Source organism: Artemia sp. Qi Xiang Cuo, chromosome 10 (genome assembly GCF_049724085.1).
Source record: "Artemia sp. Qi Xiang Cuo chromosome 10, ASM4972408v1, whole genome shotgun sequence".
Lineage (NCBI taxonomy): Eukaryota > Metazoa > Arthropoda > Branchiopoda > Anostraca > Artemiidae > Artemia > Artemia sp. Qi Xiang Cuo.
The window spans coordinates 75,102,364-75,121,539 of NC_142803.1; the positions used below are offsets into that span (position 1 = coordinate 75,102,364).

At 34.8% G+C, this 19,176-nt stretch overlaps 2 protein-coding genes and 1 pseudogene across 2 annotated transcripts in view; 2 read left to right on the forward strand and 1 right to left on the reverse strand.

Annotated features, from left to right (window-relative positions):
* Positions 1-14,912, forward strand: part of LOC148948168 (uncharacterized) — a 52,606-nt gene extending 37,694 nt beyond the window's left edge. Inside the window, exons 7-9 of the mRNA XM_089095211.1 lie at positions 3,973-4,181; positions 11,032-11,198; positions 14,639-14,912. Coding sequence (XP_088951337.1) covers positions 3,973-4,181; positions 11,032-11,198; positions 14,639-14,857 — 595 coding nt within the window. The 3' untranslated portion in view covers positions 14,858-14,912. The remainder of the gene's footprint in view (positions 1-3,972; positions 4,182-11,031; positions 11,199-14,638) is intronic.
* LOC148948161 (palmitoyl-protein thioesterase 1-like) overlaps positions 1-19,176 on the forward strand; it is a 635,005-nt gene that overhangs the window by 562,213 nt on the left and 53,616 nt on the right. The window lies entirely within an intron of this gene.
* LOC148948169 (N-acetylgalactosaminyltransferase 7 pseudogene) lies at positions 1,206-2,962 on the reverse strand (annotated as a pseudogene).

Below are 19,176 nucleotides of genomic sequence, written 5' to 3' on the forward strand. Positions count from 1 at the left end.
CTTTTATTTTTGGCTGAAATAACGTTGAACCCTTTAAAACCCCTCTGGTGTTTTTTCTGAAAATTTAAGATTATATCGTGATGTTCCAATAGGATCAAATGCGTAAAAATTTGCTGATATAATTCTTAACAAAAAAAAAACGATTTACTTGCTATTTACAATGGTCCCACGACATCATGAGCACCTCCGAATATTTAAAGAATTTTCTGAAATGATCTTGAACACTGTAAAGAGCGCATTTTTAGGAATTAAGTATGATGTGATGACGTCATATATAGATCCATCGTTTAGAAGACCTGGAGAAATACCTAGCATAGCAAAGAGTAGCATGATGTTATGAAGTCACAAAACGTTAAACATGACAAAAATACATTTTTTTTGTGAAAAATCAAATTTTGCTGTAAACAAACCGCCTCTGGCTCTTGAAAAGACCCTGGAACTTTAATTAACTAAGCCTTCTCTTAAGCTTCTCCCGTTATCTCTTCTCTACGAAGTGGGTGAGGAATGGTCAGAAATCTTCAAGACCTTGTTGATACTTTTTTTTACCAATTATATTGGAATTGCTACCTGGTCATTAGATTGAAACAGATAAAAAAAAATAAAAAAAAGTTTCAATTGTCAAATTTAGATAAAAGTGGCATTAGCCTGCAAAACGAACAGTAGTGATACCGTATATGAAAACACATAAATTCGATACAGTTTAAATAATGCTTAACCGAAAGCATTGAAAACGAGTAACCCCCTGAGGAGCTGATAGGAAATTCAGGATAGGTACACCCTGCAGGGAGTAACCCTCTGAAAGTCTGCTGGGAGAGGTACACCATACCGGGAGAGTGAGAGATTCCCTGAAAATGCCGTGTGGATTGAAAGAAAGCTATCAAATTTGCTTCAGGAAAATAGTTATCCTCTTAAGATTATTAAGGTTATTGCTTTATTAAGAAGAAATATAACTATCTTTGTAAATAACTAATAATTAAGATGGAATCAAGATTTATTACCGATTTATTAACAGTAATAGGAATGTGCTCTCATTTTCAAGGGTTTTCCAGCTTTTTCGAAATTTTTGTCAATTTGTTTTCATTAATAGCCTTTTAGATTAAAGATGAACATGGACAATAGCTTTGATTTCTGAATCACTATCAAGTGACATTTCTTTTAGAAGTTTTATTTCAAAGCAGGTCTTAAGACTTTTGGTTACTTTTGGCTGTGGCTCACGATATATTGGATTACAGCCACTGACTTACTTTGGCTCCAGTGGTCGGAATATCCATTTGAAGGACTTAGATTTAGCAATGCACGGAAGCATTTTTATTTTTTTGTTATGTGTATGGACTGCTAAACACTTACCAAGCTTCGTATGATACATCAAGTTGTTTTCTTCGTTATATTGCCACGGTCCGTCGACAGTGCCAAGCTCACAAGCAACAAGTTGAACTCCTTTATTGTCTCCAACTATACATCTTTCACCAGTAGATAGCTGGCCTTTTGTGTTGAGTTTTATTTCCTGATTATCGCCAAAACCGTGGCATACAGAAGTAGTTATCGAAGTTGGAACTTCATTTGTTTCAGCGTCGAGACATTCTTTAGTCAAGACGTTAATCATTTCTCCCCAATGAATATTGGGTGGTAAATAAGGAAAGTCCTCAAGAACATCATAAGCGACATTTTTCATGAACCATTTAAAGGGTTTGCAATTTAAGCGTTGTTTTAGTTTAATTTGCTCTGTTAAATCTCCTGCATCTAAAAATCGGGCAGTAGGCTCCCGTGTGTAGAAATACTCTTTAAATTTATCGTCAAACCAAACCTCAATGACGCGTTTGTAATTTCTAGTCACCAAGGACCCTTTTATATTTTCTACTAACTTACCGAATGTATATGGCATAAAAGAACGGTAAACATGACCAACCCTTGAACATGGAACCCACATAATTTTTCCGCCACACTGCCACATTTTAAATGATAGTTCAAAATTTTCACCGCCCCAACCAAGAAGACCAGGATCATATGCTCCTAGTTCTAAAAAATATTTTCGATCAATAGCGAACAAACCACCTGCATGAGTGGGAGAAGGGTAAGGCTCACTGGTTTTTGCTCTTTTTTCAGCGTCTTTAAGTGGTAGTTCCTTCTCTTTGTACAATAGACCCCACTCAAAGATACCTCTGATATGATTGTCCTTTGAATAAGTGGAAGAGTAATGAAAGTCGTTTGAATCAATGCCATCTACGATGGGAACGGTCATTGTCGTCCTGTCTAACTGAATAGGAGTTAAAAGTGGTGGAAGCCAGTTGAGTCCCACTTCACAGTGTGCATCTAAGAATAAAACAACTTCACCTGTTGATTCATGAGCACCTTTTGATCTAGTTCTAATCAGTCCCATTCTTTCCTCATTTCTTAAAAGTCGTACTTTCCCTTCGAATCTTTTAATATAACGTTCTAAACGCCCTTTAAGATCAGGTTTGTCGCTGAAATCGTCAATTAGTAGAACTTCCTCAAGGAACTGAGCCGGAGATCTGTCAATCACAGTGTGAACTGTCCTCAAAAGAGTGGAAAATCCCTCATTGTGAAATACAATCACGACAGAGGTTTTGGGCAAGTCTGTAGGATAATTCCAATATTTGCACTCTTCCAGTCTTGTGTCTGGTATTGTTCTGTTTATCGCAATTACATCTGAAACAGCGATATTCATGCCATATTCAGAAACTGATCTTTCGGCATAGTTTTCGAACTGAGGCAGTACTTTATAAGACTTTCCCTGCTCCCCTGGGCCGTCCTCTTTAGGCCATGGCTCAGGCTCGTAGTTCCCAGTTTGATTGTATTGATATGTAGGTGAAAGCTTTTGTGGAAGTTTCTGTTTAGATTTTTGTCCTTTAGAGTTTCTAGCTTTGTAAAATGTAACTCCAAGTAAACAGAAACAAGCTGCCGCTACAAAAATAATTCTATCTTTTTTCCAATGAATTAACATTTTATTTTTCAAGCATATCAATCGCGATGATTCTAATTCAGATTATGACGCCCCACTTTTTTTTCGATTTAAAAATATATCGACAAATATAAGTATGGTAGAATTTTTTCTTATCAGGAAAATATCCTATGTGAATTATTATGCAGTTTAAAATAACGATTCAATCGAAGGAAAGAGAGGATATAACGACTGTTAATTATTGCTATGTTGTTGACACATGATTGTGTTCTGAATATGAGTGATCGTCCACGTTTTCAATACTTGTAAAACCACGACGTAACATATATAAAGGGAAAGTAAATAATTTAGCGAAGGGAAGTAAATAAGTAAAGCGAAGAATTAAATATTAAACAGAACCAACATGAATAAAAGGGAGCCAAAGTTCATGAATGTTCAGTTCTTTGGGGAAAACATCCGGGTATTTTGTATTCTTTTACTAGTTTTGTTATTTACAAAAGAGTAGCTCTTTGAATTTCTTCCAAATTTTCATTATTGATCTTCAAGGGTTTTGATTTACTTTCAATATTTTTATTAAAGTTATGACGTGATGACGTTGTTCTGAGCCTCTTTTCCAAAGCATTTGCGCTTTTTTTAAAGTGTCTTTTAATGGAAAAAGAAAACAAATGGAGTTTTTGAAGCTTTAGACACCCTGTTACTGTATTTAAACAAGGATTCTTTTCCACATGAATTTACGGTTGTGTAAATGTATATTCCAAAGATATTCTAGTCCTTTCCTTGTCACCAAATTTCACTTTTTGAAGCCCCAGAAAACCCCTTCTTCGGTTTAAAGAATATATTTATCCCTTCGCCTTTATTCGGAAGTTGTGGCTATGTAAGCAGACATTACTAAAACATCATCCCTGTTTTTTGCTTGTGCTTATCCCTTTTCCACTTGTCAGGCAAATGTTTTGCTGCCCTCCCGACTCCCTGCTATTCAGGTTTACTACATGAACCTATGCTCCAAAAACGCCAATTTTGTAAAATATTTACCATGAACTATTTTTTTTTAGTTATAATATTGACAAAGACTCAGAACTAAAAGAAGCTGAATGCTGGAAAATTCATGAAAAAGTTGCTGGGCGTGAGACTGAGTCTTCTTGTAATCCTTTGGATTCCGGATACGGGTGCTTCATTCTTCGTCGTACTCAGGAGTCTCAAAATGTTGAGTCTGTTTCGAATCTGGTCTACCAGAAACAGAGTTCGAATGATGCTGAAAAGAGTAAGTATACCCCAGTAATGTTTATTCTGCGTTAAGATTGCCAATCATTGGTGGAATTAATGTGGAAAATGGTATATTTGGCTTTTCTTGTTTTGATTAAAATCTTTTTTGACTTAAGCTCAGTAGAGTTAAAGTCAAGTCAGTAAATTTAAGTGTTCTCAAAAAAGTAAAAAAAAAATTGAAAACTTAATAACTAAAGAAATAAAGTCCTATTATGCTTAAATTAGTATCTCAGAACCTTTGTTCAAGTTCGCTTTCTCTCAAATTAACACACGCCTTTTTTGGTATAATTGATTATAAATTAATAAAAAGCAATTTGAAAACTTAAGATCTGAAGAAAAAAAAGTCCTATTATGCTTAAATTAGCACCTCAGAACCTTCGTTCAGGTTCACTTTCTCTCAAATTAACAAACAAAAGCTTTTTCTGAAAATTTAAGTTTTTCGAAGAAAGGTAAACAGCAATATAAAACCTTAAGACCGTAAGAAATAAAGACCTATTATGCTTAAATTAATATAATATTTTAAGTTTCAAATATACACTAATTTTTTTAAATACAATAATAGGCATCCTTTGCGATTAGCCTGTGCAACTTAAAAACTTAAAGCAGAAACCAATATTTTAACTCCTAAGAAGACAACCTGAAAAAGAGGGAAATCTTCGAAATATCAATAAAGGCAATCAAAACGAACTAAAGCCAAGTTTAAAAACTTTACTGTAAACGAAGCTTTTCAAAAACAGTAATGACCTATCTTAAAATCGGAGATGAACAGAAATAAAAAATAATTTAAGCCTAATCCAGCCAAAAATTACTGACTACGAATAAATGGATCCCAAAACGAACATAAGTACAAATATTAATATCAATAGTAAAAGCCACGAATAATAATGGAAAAATAAATGACAGAACTAGTAGAAATTAAAATGAATAATCAAGTCAAACTGATTGGCACTGTGTTTCTTAAACTGCTACAGAAATTGAACAGAAAATATTACAAACAGAAGTTTGACTGTTTATAAATATTTTCTCAGGAATAGTCTAAATTAAAACGACTTATGTTGTCATAGACAAAATAACTATTTATTGATTAACGAAAAATTAAGCAAGAAAAACGGGTTTTTATTTTTATAAAGCAGTGAATACAATAAAACAAACACTTAATTAAACAAAAATACTCCGAATATTTCGGCCCCACGTCTGGGAGCCTTTCTCAACGAAAAAAAAAGAAAAGAAAAAAATGAAACAAAAATGTTCTTTTTAAAAACCTTAACTTACATCAAAATAAAAACTTACTAAACACATAAAGAGAAAAAAATATATAAATAAATAGGAAACAAAACTCACATATTAAATAAACACTTCCATTCACTGGCGCATAAACAAAATCGAATGTCTATATTGATTCAAACACGCCTCCTCAAAGTATATAAATGGAAATCTAACAAAAAATGAAGAATATATTCATACTTAAACCAAAACAATAAAGGTCAGCTAACCCCCGGCCCATAACCCCTAATTAAATCTCACAAGTTCATCAACCAATGTTTGAATTATAAATCGAATGGATTCTTTTGCTTGCAAGCTTAGCTGCAGTTTGTTTACTTTTCCCAGCATTTAACCCATTCTGACCTTTGTTCGCAAGGTCATCTTTCATTTCAGAACTATTATTAAAATCAGTACTGGTTGAAAATCTTACCTGCTTTTTAATTAAACTTTTAGTTTAGTTTAATTAAAACGCAGGTTTAATTAAAAAAATGTGTTCGCATAAACTTCAGATGGTGCTCATTTGATTTGAAATTTAAAGTTATAGTACCCTTTCTAAGAGTCAAAAGTGATTTGAGGGCAACCAGCTCTCAAATCCCTCCACGCTCATCATTTTGTCAAAAACTTCCAATCAAAATTTGAAAATATCAATTTTGTTCATTGTAGTTGAAGAGTCTGGAAATTATGTCTTTAAGGAAAACACCCCTGCCCCCAGAGCTCTCAGGGCGAGGGTTGTAAGCTTTGCCCCGGGGGCATATAAGGTTTTTATAGGAAGAGTGGTTTTATATACTTTGGAGGGGACTCATTGGATTGGTAATCTGAATTTCTAGTGCCTTCTTTCAGAGTCAAAGTGATCAGAAGGCAGTTAACCCCCCCCCCCTCCCCTTAACACGTCGTGTTTTCCCGAAATACAAAACGAAATACGAATAAAATTTTTTTAGACCGTCATTGTATTCAAAATATTCCAAAGATCATATAACAAGGCTTTTGGGGGTGAAACAAACCACCAGAGCATAGGGACGAGGGTTGTTAGTTATGCCACGGGGCATTTAAGGCTCTTATGGAAGGGATGGTTGTTTAACTTTAGAAGAGGCTCATTTGGTTGAAAATTGGAAGTTCTTGTTCCTTTTTATGCGTCAAAGTGATGGAGGGCATTTAGAACCCCCCCCCCCCCCAACTCCCGTCACCCCTTTTTTCACTAAAAGCATCTGATTGAAATTATCAGATAGTGATTTTGTTCAAAATAGTCCAAATAACATATAAGAATGTCTCTAGGAGTGACACAACACCCCAGCGCTTGGGGTTAGGGTTGTAAGTTATGCCATAAGGGTATATAAGGTTTTTATGGAATGAACGGTCGTATAAACTTCAGATGGGGCTTACTTGATTTGAAATTAGAAGTTATGATGCCCTTTTTAAGAGCCAGTGATTTGAAAGCAACCAGCCCCCCCCCTCCACGCTCATCATTTCCCTTAAAACCTATAATCAAAATTTGGAGATAATAATTTTATTCATTTTAGTTGAAGGATTCAGAATTTATATCTTTGAGGAAGACAACCCTTCCTGCAGATCTCAGGAAAATGGTTGTAAGTTATGCCCTGGGGGCAAATAAGGTCCTTATAGAAAGAGTGGTCGTATATACTTCGGAAGGGACTAATTGGACTGGTAATCAGAAGTTCTAGTGCCCTTTTTAAGAGTAAAAGTGGTAAGATTGGGGCTATCCCTTCCTGCCCCATACACACAAACATGTCGTGTTTTCCCAAGATGTATCCAGTAGATATTTTGAGACAGTCCTTTTATTCAAAATTGTCCAAATATCATATAACAATGCTGGTTGATACAAACCACCAGAACCTGAGGGCGAGGATTGTAAGTTTTGCCTTTGGGGCATTTAAGATTTTTATGGAAGGGATGGTTGTATAAACTTTAGAGCTCTTTTGGTTGAAATTAAAAGTTCTATTTCCCTTTTAAGAGTCAATAGTGAGGGAGGTCAAGTAGCCCCCCTCTCCCACCCAACTTCTCTTTTCACCAAATGTATCTGATTGAAATTGTGCGATGGCAATTTAGTTTAAAATAGTCCAAAAAACATATAACTATGCTTCCGGGGTTGGCAACCCCCCAGAGTCCTGGGGCAAGGGCTTTAAGTTTTTCCCTGGGGACAAATAAGGTTTGTATGGAATGGGTGGTCGTATTAAATTCAGATGGGTCTCATATCATTTTAAGTTGAAATTTATAGAGCCCTTTTTAAGATTCAAAGGGATTTGAGAGAACCTCCCCCCTCCCCCACCCCCAACATTTACCATGACAAACATCCAAACAAAGTTTTAAGACATCAGTTTTTTTCAGCATTGTTGAAAGGTTCAGTATTTATGCGTAGCAATAGTTGTAGTAGCATTAGTAGCAGTATGCAAATAGCACCTTTTTTTCAACATCTCTTTTTTTCTTCAACACACTATGAAAATTTTAATTTAATACCATCAACCGGTCCTGAAGTATTGCTGATACGTCCTCTTGACAACCTGTACAAGCTTAGAGTGTTTCGATTTATTTCAATACAGTTACAATATTGCGCAAAATTTTCGCCTTAATACCCTTAGGTTTATTAGTAGTAGTAGAAGTAGCGCCAGTAGTTTTATTAGTAGCAGTAGGAGTGCAGTTAATAGTTGTAGTGTTAGATTTAGTAGCAGTAGTAGTAGTAAAAGTAATAATAATAGTAGCAGTTGTAGTAGTTGTAGCAGTAGCACCAGTAGTATTATGATGCAAATTTAGTATTTTCTTTAGTTCTACACCCCCCCCCCCCCCCCACACACACACACACATGCACACACAACAAGCGTTGTAAGTTTTGACTTTACACACAAAATTGTTCCTAAGATATTGCTGATATGTCCTTTTGACAACCTGCATACGGATGGCAGGTTGTCATACAATAGAAATATTCTCTGAAAATTTCACCTTCATACCTTCATAGCTTTTGGATTTTGGACTAGCCAGAAGACACTGTGTGTATACATTTAATGCTGCTTTTACGGTTACTGTAACTAACAACACTAATGGCATTAAGTTGAAAATTTTAGGGAACGTTTAGGGTGTGTTTCAATTAAACGAAAAAAAAACTATATGCTTGCAGGTATTAAAAAGGCATATAAACAATATAGGGCATATAAGGACATAAGCAGCGATGCTCTATTATAGCTAGTAATACCACTGATATTTTAAAGAACCCAATTTGATTGAAAATTAAAAGTTCTAATGCCCTCTTAAGAGTCAAAAGTGATTGGAGTGCAATCAGTCCTCCTCTTTAGCTCATAATTTTTCAGACGCTTCAAATCAAAATTTTTAGATAGTAATTTTGTACAGCATATATGAACGGTCTAGTAATTAATCTTTAGTGTTATGGGGTTGGTCAACCCCCGCCCCCCTATAGTTCTGTAATTTGCCCAATATGCTTGAAAACTAATTGTTGCTTTAAAATTAAATCGAAACGCGCTGCTTGTATGCTGGTTGCCAATAAGACATCTCAGCAATATACCAAGAACGACTGAGGGTATTAAGCTCAAACTTTCTCGGCTACTTCTATTACTACTTCTGCTCATAAACTTTTACTAAATCAAAAGAGTGTAAGTGTATCCCGGCTGTGAAAGAGCATAGATATAATTTTTTGGGAATGGTAATAAGTTTTATCTATCAGGTCAACTGGAGGATGTATATGACTAAATTAAACACTAGTATTTGTGTCATGTTTTCAAAAGGGTTGTTTTAAATTTGATGAAAAAGTTTTTCCAGCATACAAATAGCAAGCCAAACTATAATTTCTTGAAAAAAACGGAAAAATTCAAATTATTATTTTCTTTTTCCCTGAAAAAGACTATGTCAGTATAAAACAAACAGAAATTAATTATAAAAAAAAATTCCACAAAATAAGTTTTTCAAAAAAAAGTAAAGAACTCCTTTAAACCAAAAATGATCAAAATAGAATCAAATAATCTACTAAGTAGAAAACTACCACAAATCAGCATCAATGAATAAATAAATCCCAAAACAAACAGAAATTACAATAAATAACCGAGTCAAACTCAAAACGAGCAGAAATTGACATGAGTAGGTTCAAAACCCTTATGTTTTCTAAAAGTCAGAATATAATTCGCACTTTACAGAAGAAAAAAAATTCAAATGAATGTGCATTGTCAGTTTAATATACATATGCTGATATTTATTCCTGAAAATCTTAATAATTATTGATTTCTTAAAGTAATAAAAGTGAAAACATTTAAAAAAATTCTTTTCAGTAAAGTGGAAATTATATTCTGGCCTTTAGAAAGCATAGGGCCTTTGAACCCTACTCATGTTAATTTCTGCTCATTTTGGGTTTGACCCGGCTATTTATTGTAATTTCTGTTCGTTTTGGATTTATTTTTTTTTTAAATTAATTTATAGCAAGGGATTATCCTTTTCACGCGGCCTAACTATCCTGAACAAAAAATTTCTTTACATCCCTAGAAACTGGGATTGAAGCATTATTCGTCATGCATGATAGAAAAATGTTTTGAACACTTTGTTTTTCCAATTTTTGCCCCCCTTACTCCCGATTAAGTTTCCACAATTGTTCTCTTTGAAAATGCATCATGTGTTCAATATGAACTAGCTGCCCCAGAAAGCTTTTTTTTCATTACACCCTTAGAAACCGGTATTGAAATATGTATCTGTTATGTATGATACAGAAATGTTCTCTGTATTTTTTTGTAATTTTTTAATTTTTTGGCCTGGGTTTCCAAAAGTAATGACATGACCCATAAAACCTAGGGGAAAAGCTGCAGGGTACACAATTTACCTTTTGCTCACACTTAGCCTAATATGTGTTATAAGGCAGCAAACTATTTTATTCGAGTTTGGGGGGGGGGGGACAATATTCTGCAGAGGAATTTTCCGCTGAGAGAATTTTCTGTGAGAGGAAAATTTTCAGGGGAAATTTTGTATAGGGGGGAAGGGGATTTCCTAGGCAGATTTGAAATTTGAACGGTCAGGTATCAAATATAAAAACAGCTTTTCTCAATTGGAAGTCAAAACGACCAGAAATTACTCCGTATATGAGGGGGAGGGCTGTCCTTTCTTACAACCCTCATTCTTTACACTAAGGTTTGACTTCTTGTCCAAATTCTAAAAAAAAAAGTGTGCTTAAACAGATGGGTCGCTGAATTCGAATGAAAAGGGTTTTAATAATGAAATTTAAGACTGTAACATACAAAGCGGGGTTGAGGAAAGGGCCACCTCCCCCCCCTCATGTACGGAATAATTTCTGTTCCTTTTAAGTTTTTATGCATCTCCATCGTTTCAGTTGAAAAAGGTTTGTTTTTATGTAATTATATTTCTGTTCTTTAATTTTATGCTTGAATTGTTTTTTTCAACTTTGTGGCTGTTCTAAATTTCTGATTGAATTTATTTTGATTTTTGATTTGAATTAAAAATTCTTTGTAGAAATTTTTTGGTCACTCTTCTGTTGAAATAGACCATTTTTCAACTTGTATTATGTTTACATCGTGCTACCAAGTTGCATATGAGAGTTGACATAGTATTACTTTGTTTTTTAGAAAGTTTAACGAGACAGCAATCAGCCTGCAGTCCTCTGCCTCTTCGAAGAAGTCCTAGAAAAAGAAAGCATAGCGGAGAAACAGTGGCTCTTGGGGTCCAACAGAATTTATCTGCGACTGAATCTCGTCAACTAACTAAAGCAGAGCGGAATCACCAGTTGAGAGAGGTAAATGCTCTGAAAAATTAACTTTAATGTGACAGGGTGTGTATTCCGCTTGGTGATCATAGTTAATGATGATGAATTTTATTGACTGAAATTTGCTCTTCATCGCTGAATTAACAAAAAAAAGGCCCTGGCAATTAGTAATTTCTGTTCGATGTTTATAAACAACTTTTGTTTCTAATTTTGGCATGGAATTGGATAAAAAAGGAGAAGAAAAGAAATGCTGGGCAGGAGGGGCATGGGGGCCATCCCATCAGGGGGACACAAAAACAAAATATACAAAACAAGAATATCATTTGATATTCCACCATCAATGCTGAATATACAAAAATAAATAAACAATCTTTAATATTTGCTTCTTTAACTTCAGCTGCGATTTTTGAGATTGATCAATCAGAGATTTATCATTCAGCTTCTATTTATTTGCAATGAATGGAATTTGGTATATTTCAGACCACCGACGAGCCGAACGATGGGGCAACATCAGCAGAGATTTATTGTAGAAATAATTATTAATTGCACGGGGCAATATTGCTCCAGCCAAGACAGGAAATGAAATTACTATTTGGCCTCGTTTTCAGGAGTTAAAAAGGGTTATCTTCGTTTATATAAATCATTTTGATAGACTTTGTCTTAAGGAGCACATCAACGCCTATGGAAATACACGGAATCTATCGGGAAAGTAAAACTCCTAGATTTAGATTATGCTGATTATTTAAGCATCCCTTATGAAATGTTAGCCTAATTGTTAGCCAAAATAGCCATATAGATGTTAGCCCAGTTTTTAGAGACTGTAAGATTTTTGGTTGCAAGACTAGGTTTGAAAATTAATGTCAATAAGACTAAGTCGTTAAAACTAAGAATACGTGAAAGTGAAAAGGTGATCCGGGTTTCAGTCGTAGCTAGCAACCTAGTAAGAGACGATCATTTCCAATACTAAGAAATGTAATTGCTCATAACTCTTGAAAATAGCGGCAGATGAAAACAAAAAGTGCACTATTACAACCACCTTCTTCGAAACCCTTGTATAGGAAACTTATCGTCCCTTGGTTTGAATAACGAGGAAATTCTATTGGCTTGAAAAACAAAATAAGTTGATTGATCTATGGAATTTGTATCGACCGCATCTTTTTTTTTCTTATTCTCCCATCCGGGTTGCAGCGGTAGTTAGCAACGTAGTAAGAGACGATCACGTCTAATAATAAGAAATGTAATTATATAAAAGATCTATGGTTTAATGTAAATGTAGACATAAGCATCAAGTTTATAAAGACATGTGAAACCTAGTAAAGAACAAACCAAAGCATATAGTTACTAAAAGTTGATGTAATACAAGCATATTTAAAAAAATTTTATAATAAAGAACGAATGGTAAGTCATAATAACTAAATATTAATTAATTGATTTAATTTTGATATTGTCTCTTACTAGGTTGCTAGCTACCGCTGCAACCGTGATTTCTCCTTTAGATTTATTCAAATATAGAATTCTGGTAAAAGATATGATTCCAAGCCAACGATTATCTATTTTATGCACTCTATGTTTCAATATTATAGAGTGTATTCAACAAAATCAGCTTAATCAGTACCATAGAGTGTGTTGAACTCGAACCCTTCAGGATGGAAGGAGAGTCCTTTCTTTATTGTACTTATGTTAATTGTTCCATACAATTGTGGAACAAATAACTTTTTCGTCTCTTTTATTATTTTCAAGAATAAACATTATAAAAAATCAGAAGGAGCAAACTCTAGCCAATAGTAAGTGAAACGACAGGTAAAATATTTGTTTGTGTTTATGACGTCATGCGAATCCTTCGTGGAAGGATGGAAGGATTGAAGCAACGGGTAAAAAATTTTTTTTGTATTTATGACGTCATGCGAATCCTTCGTGAAAGATGGAAGGATTGAAAGCAACGGGTAAAAAAAATGATTTTTTTTTGTATTTATGACGGCATGCGAATCCTTCGTGGAAAGATAAAAGGATTGAAGCAAAGATTTTTTTTTGTATATAGGACGTCATGCCAATCTTTCGTTGAGTTTTTTTTTTGTTAATTACAAAAGCACGTAAATGTAGTAATTTCCTTTGAAATGAACCCTTCAACAAATCTCTATGATGTTCCAGTGTCTAGTTAGCTATAGAGAAGAAAAAACTCGGAATATTTAAGTTACTATGGGCTAGAGTCTTGGATTCCGGGTTTTTATCGTTAGTTTCTTTCAGCTTAGCGTTGAAACAAGACCAAGAGAAGTTATAGTCTTGTAGACTTGCATCTTATAGTCTTTGTTTGACTGCAGTTAGAGCGGATGAGATTCAGTGTTATTTTACTTTTGCCAGCGGAACGTCTGTTGAATTTCTAATTGGATCATTTAATCATGTTTTATATTATGTAAAAAGAATTCTTTAGTGTTACCCTATATCGAATATTTTTTTTTTTCCTCAAGAGAACCGTATTTGGTTATTCTTTTTTTTTAATTATCTACGCTACGTGGCATGTACCAGGTAAAGTAGATGTATGTCCACTTCTCTGTTAATTAAGATTCTTGAAATAAAATTCAGAGCAGTTGTTTATTCATTTCTAAAGGATTAATTTAACATAACATAAATCACAAAAGAATAATAATTTTCAGAGTTTTCTCTGTGAGGGCTCCCTAGCCAGAAAACAATATGATAGTAAAGAATAGCAAAAACGACGCAATACACTAAAACAGCTAACATATTCAGTACAGATTACAAAGAAAATACAAGATCTATTTGCCCATATCCAAAATCTCCGAAACTGTAGCCTAGGTAGGACAATATCAGATCAATTCACCACATCAAACAAATACTAAACCTAATCCATAAACTTCAACTCTAGGGACTCAAAAAAAAATTATAAGCCAAAAAGCTTTCTATAATCTTCTTCTGAAGACACCAAACGACTAGCAGCTTCTCGTTGATTCTGGGAGTCTGTTCTCTATCATTAAACAAGCTATCTGGTGGCTAAGTGAGACCTCGCTGATGATGTCACCTCATTGATGATCATGTCTTAGTGATTATGAGACGTCACTGGTGGATCGCGAGTAATTTTTAAATTGTTGGAAGTTTTGAGATGATAAGTTCATTATAGTAGAAGTGGAACACAGAAGTTACAAAACCTGCTAGTAAAATTTTTAGATTGTCAAAAGTGCAGAGATGTTAAGTTGATTGTGATATAAGTCGATATCGAATTGCCAACGGAAAGTTCACAACTTATAACATGAACTCACAATCCTCAGTGCTTCAGCTCTTTAAGAATCTATTTTGTCAGTGGAATTACGGCTTATATTATTCTATAATTTTTTTAATATAGTATAATTTATATTATATATTATAATTTAGTATAATATATTATAATTTATTCTATAATTTTCGCAGTCATTAAAACATGGCCCTTTATAAAAACTAACTTAATTTTTTCTTTTTAGGATTTCTCCCGAGTAATATACAAATGCTTAAAGGGCCGTGGAATCGGAACAAAAGAGACACTATACCAACTTTGTGGAACGAAGCTTTATAGTTTACTTAAGAATTATGCTAGGCTACATAAAGATGCTGATATGAGCTCCCATAGGCTATTAGAAGTTTGTGAAAAACATATCGAAGGTGTAATCGAGGAGTGCAGAAATGAAATAAAAACCAAATGAAGTTTATTCTTGAAATGGAAAAAGCTTTCTGAAATAAATTCGTTTTTATGTTGAATTTTTTTTAATGATTTAAAAAGGAAACGAGCCTCTATGGAACCCTAATTGAACATGTTAGTGGTTTCACTACGGACCCCTTCCCATCTCTTTTATTTGTCTTATGGAAACTAAAGCTAAAAGTTTGAACATTTTTGCAGAGATTGCACTTTTAAAGTTTCAGCCCTCTCAATCCACAGAAACATCCATTGACTCAAGTGCTATTAGCTGATGCCCAACTATACAACGATGTATATTGATTTATTATACCTCCAATGCATCAAAGTCTATTTTATGTTGTGTGTTTTTATCTTTTGCAGCAAATTAGTTTCAATGCATTTGTATGGCCTTTTGGAATTGCGAAGCTGAATAGATAATTTGTTACAATTCTGAGTCGGATTTTCTTCGGCAACATTTTGATCCTTTTTAGGCCAAAACTGCTGATATTATTTGTCTCTATTTATTATTTATTTTAATTATACTTATATCTGTTTTTATCTATTTATTATTTGAAATACCCATTTTTCGCTGCAAATTGGCAGAAAAGTTCTTATTGCAGAATGACGCGTTCCTGAAAATGACTCTAGAAAAACTTGATATTGATAAATGAAACTTGATATGATCAGCATTTGGAATATAAACTACTAACGGCTTGTGGGTTAACATTCTTCTTGGAAAAGTGCAGAATTTCACATTCTTAAAGATCATGACTTTAACCCCTCCTCCTCCCTAAATCTTCTTATTAAGTAGGATAGGATTTCTGATTTGCTGCATTTCACATTATAATTTGCATTAACGGAAATTTTATGTTTAATTATTTCTTCCCTCTTGATTGAAAGGACGTATCAGCAATTTTTCAGGAACAGCTTAAGGTATTAAGTTTGAGCTTTCAGGGCATGTTAAGAGGGATGTTAAGATGACCAAAAGGCGCTATATGCATGCTACTATTGCTACAATTAGTATTACTGCAGCGACTATGCCTGCTACTACTACTACTGCAACTGCTACTACTATGACCAGTACTACTGCTGAAGTTATAGGTATTACGGTGGAACTGCCTGGAAGTTTTTAACTCTCAGGGAATATTGAAAGGTTGTCAAAAGGACGTAACAGCTATATCCCAGCAACAGATTAGATTATTTTAATGAAGCTTTCTGGGCATATCGAGCGGGATGCTGAAGCAACTAAAAGTTGTTATATGTAAGCTACTACTACTACTCATGGATACCATACAAGGACAAGACCTTTACAGCATCCCTCTGCCTGAAAAGTATCATCATGCTTAGTAATTCTCTACCTACAGAGACCTGGCTAATGCCTCTACATTTACCACGCTCGCTTTTATCACCTTTCTTATACAGGGATTTAATTAGGGTTTTCCTAAAATCTCTTGGTACTTCCCCTTTAAAATAAAATCGTATTCGTAATTTTCAGTTACTTATTTCTAGCCTGATCGCCACCATATTTAAGTCATTCATTTTGCATACTATCACCACCTGTGGTCTTATTATTTTTCAATCCTTTTAGTACTGTCGCTAATTCTTCCCTCAATAATAAATCTTTCTTTACATCTAAGGTGTCACAAACTTTTTCGTTTTTCTTTATATCTTTTCCATAACTCTATCCCGGTTTAGTACATTCTCAAAATATTCTACCCCTGTCTCTTTCACTTTTTCCTTTTGTGGCTGTTGCAGTACTACTGCTGCTCCTGCTGCAACTGCTACGTTTACTAAGACTATGGGCATTAAGGTTAAACTCACAGGGCATGTTCAGAGGGATGTTGAATTAATGAAAAGGCACTAATTGCCTAATATTATCACTAATACATCACTATTACAACTACTTCTAATACTAAGGCTAAGGGTAGTAACCTGAAACTTTCGGGGCATCTTAAGGGAGCTGAGGAAATAATCAAAAGGTGCATTCTCTACTGCTACTACTACCACTAGGGCTATTGCTACGACCGAGGCTATGAGTGTTACGATGAAACGTATAAGGAAGATTAAGAGGGATGTTTGAACACAATGGAAACACATTATGGGCACACATGTTATCAAAATAGTGTATCAGCAATATCCCAGGAGTGTCTTACATTTCAGGTGTGTTAGACTTTTAGGGTATTTTGCGGGGGGGACTAATCGATAGTTATTACGTGCATACAATTACTTCTACTGCTATTTTTACTGCTGCTGCTACTACTACTTTTGCTTCTATTACTGCTACTAATAAGACCAGTGTTGTATTAATGTGAAATTTTCATGAAATGTTGAGGGGCATGTTGAATTGAATCAAAACATAAATATGTGTGGATTATCCAGAGTGGATATCTCGGGGTCAATATGCCAGGAACAGCTTAGATTTTTAATTTGAAAATTTCAAGGGCATGTTGAGGGGGATGTTTAACTACCAAAAATGCTTTCCGTGTATATTAATATTTCCATTTGTACAACTACTATCACTCTTGTTTACACTCCATGCCCTATATCTCTCTATGGCCCTCCCTTCTGCAACAGTTAAATTTTTTGTTTGGATAGTGGGATGACGCCGAGACAGCGTGGAAAGTAGCAAATTTCTCAGAGTCGTCCAGTATTTTTAGCCTTAAAGGGAAAATGTTAAAAGGAGCTCAAAGAAAGAAAGAAAAACGATATCTAGTTAATAACAAAGGCCAGAAGTGAAACAATGAGATTATATGGGAAGTAACAGTAAGTAATAAAAAGGATTTTTTTTTAATAGTTAAAGCCAATTGCCTAACAACACAGCTATATCTAAATATACACACACTCTCTTTTTAACATCATGGCCTGTTTTTTTGTTTTTCTTGTTTTTCTTCATTTGTTTGCTTTTCCATCTCTTCTTTGCCTTCCTTGTAGCAAAGGCAGCTTCAATCTAACACTTTCACTGATATATCACTGAGCACTTTTGTTCCTCCGTCCTTTCTTCCTTGAAGCATTTTGTTTTCTTGATGGTGTTAGAACCTCTGATGAGCATGGCAATTTATCACCAGCCTTAAGGGCTAAGAAAACATTTGGTTGGTCTGTATTTGAGAACATTCCGGAACGAAAGAAGAAATACCTTCCAAATCTCTTCTGAATATTTGATGGTATTAAAACTAAGTGGAAAGATTTTCCTACCAACCCAGCTGTGATGTAAATGGTGACAGTTCTTCTCGATGGTGACGGTTATTCGATGAAAAAGATACAACTAATTTAATAATGATTCTGTTGGGAATACATAGCTGTTAGATATTTCAACTATTATGCAAGGGTTCTGAAATGCCACCGTCATTTCGTTTCTACAAGATTTCTAATTCCCTTGATGAATAACGAAGAAGACCAGCGTCCAGGCAGCAACTTGCGAAGTTTATAACTCATGAATAGGCCTAAATCTGATGTAAACTACATCTGGGAAATTGAGAGACTGATCAAAACAAAAATAATTATGGTCAACAATGATCGCACCAGCGGTGCTGTTATTTTTGCCCCCACCACCGCCAACCTTCCTTTATCGGCACGGCTCTGAGGTCTATATGTATAATAGAAACCTCAAAACGAAAATATAAGGCAGCTTAATTCAGCCAGCGAGGGAGGGGGTTACGTCCCCCCTTATGGGCCCCTATGCCTTTTTCCTCCCAATCACTTTCAACCAAAATCGCTGTCCAAAAACACATTTTTAATAAGGGTGAGTCATTCTTGTAATTATATAGTTAAAATCCAGCGATTTTAGCTGTCTACCGAATGAAGGGGAAAAACTGCCATTACTGCTAACTAAACTACTACTAACAACTCACCGCCACACCAAGCTGCCTGAGACCAATACAGGTAGGAACGCTCTTCCTCCATCCCGATCTATTCAGAGCTTCCCTCTTTACACCCTCCCAGGAAGTTCCAACTTCTTTTAAATCTTTCTTTATGACATCCTCCCACCCCAACCGCGGACGACCTGCTTTCCTTTTAGCCCTAGAAAGTTGACCAAAAAAAACAATCTTCGGCAATCTATCATCCACGAAACGTGCCCTAGCCATCTCAAACTTTCTTTCACTTTAACCCTAGAAAGTGGGATTGAACCACGCTTTTCGTACAGCCTAGAGTTTGAAATACGGTCAGTAAGCTGAGTACCCAAAACAATCCGTTCGCAATTTCTCTGGAAAACATCTAGTAAATCTTCATTCGCTTTTCGGAGCGCCCATGCTTCACAGCCATATCTGACCACTGTCGTCACTGTAGCTTCCAAATTTCTAATCTTGGTTTGCAGACTTATCTTCTTATTCTTCCAAACTTTTTTTAACT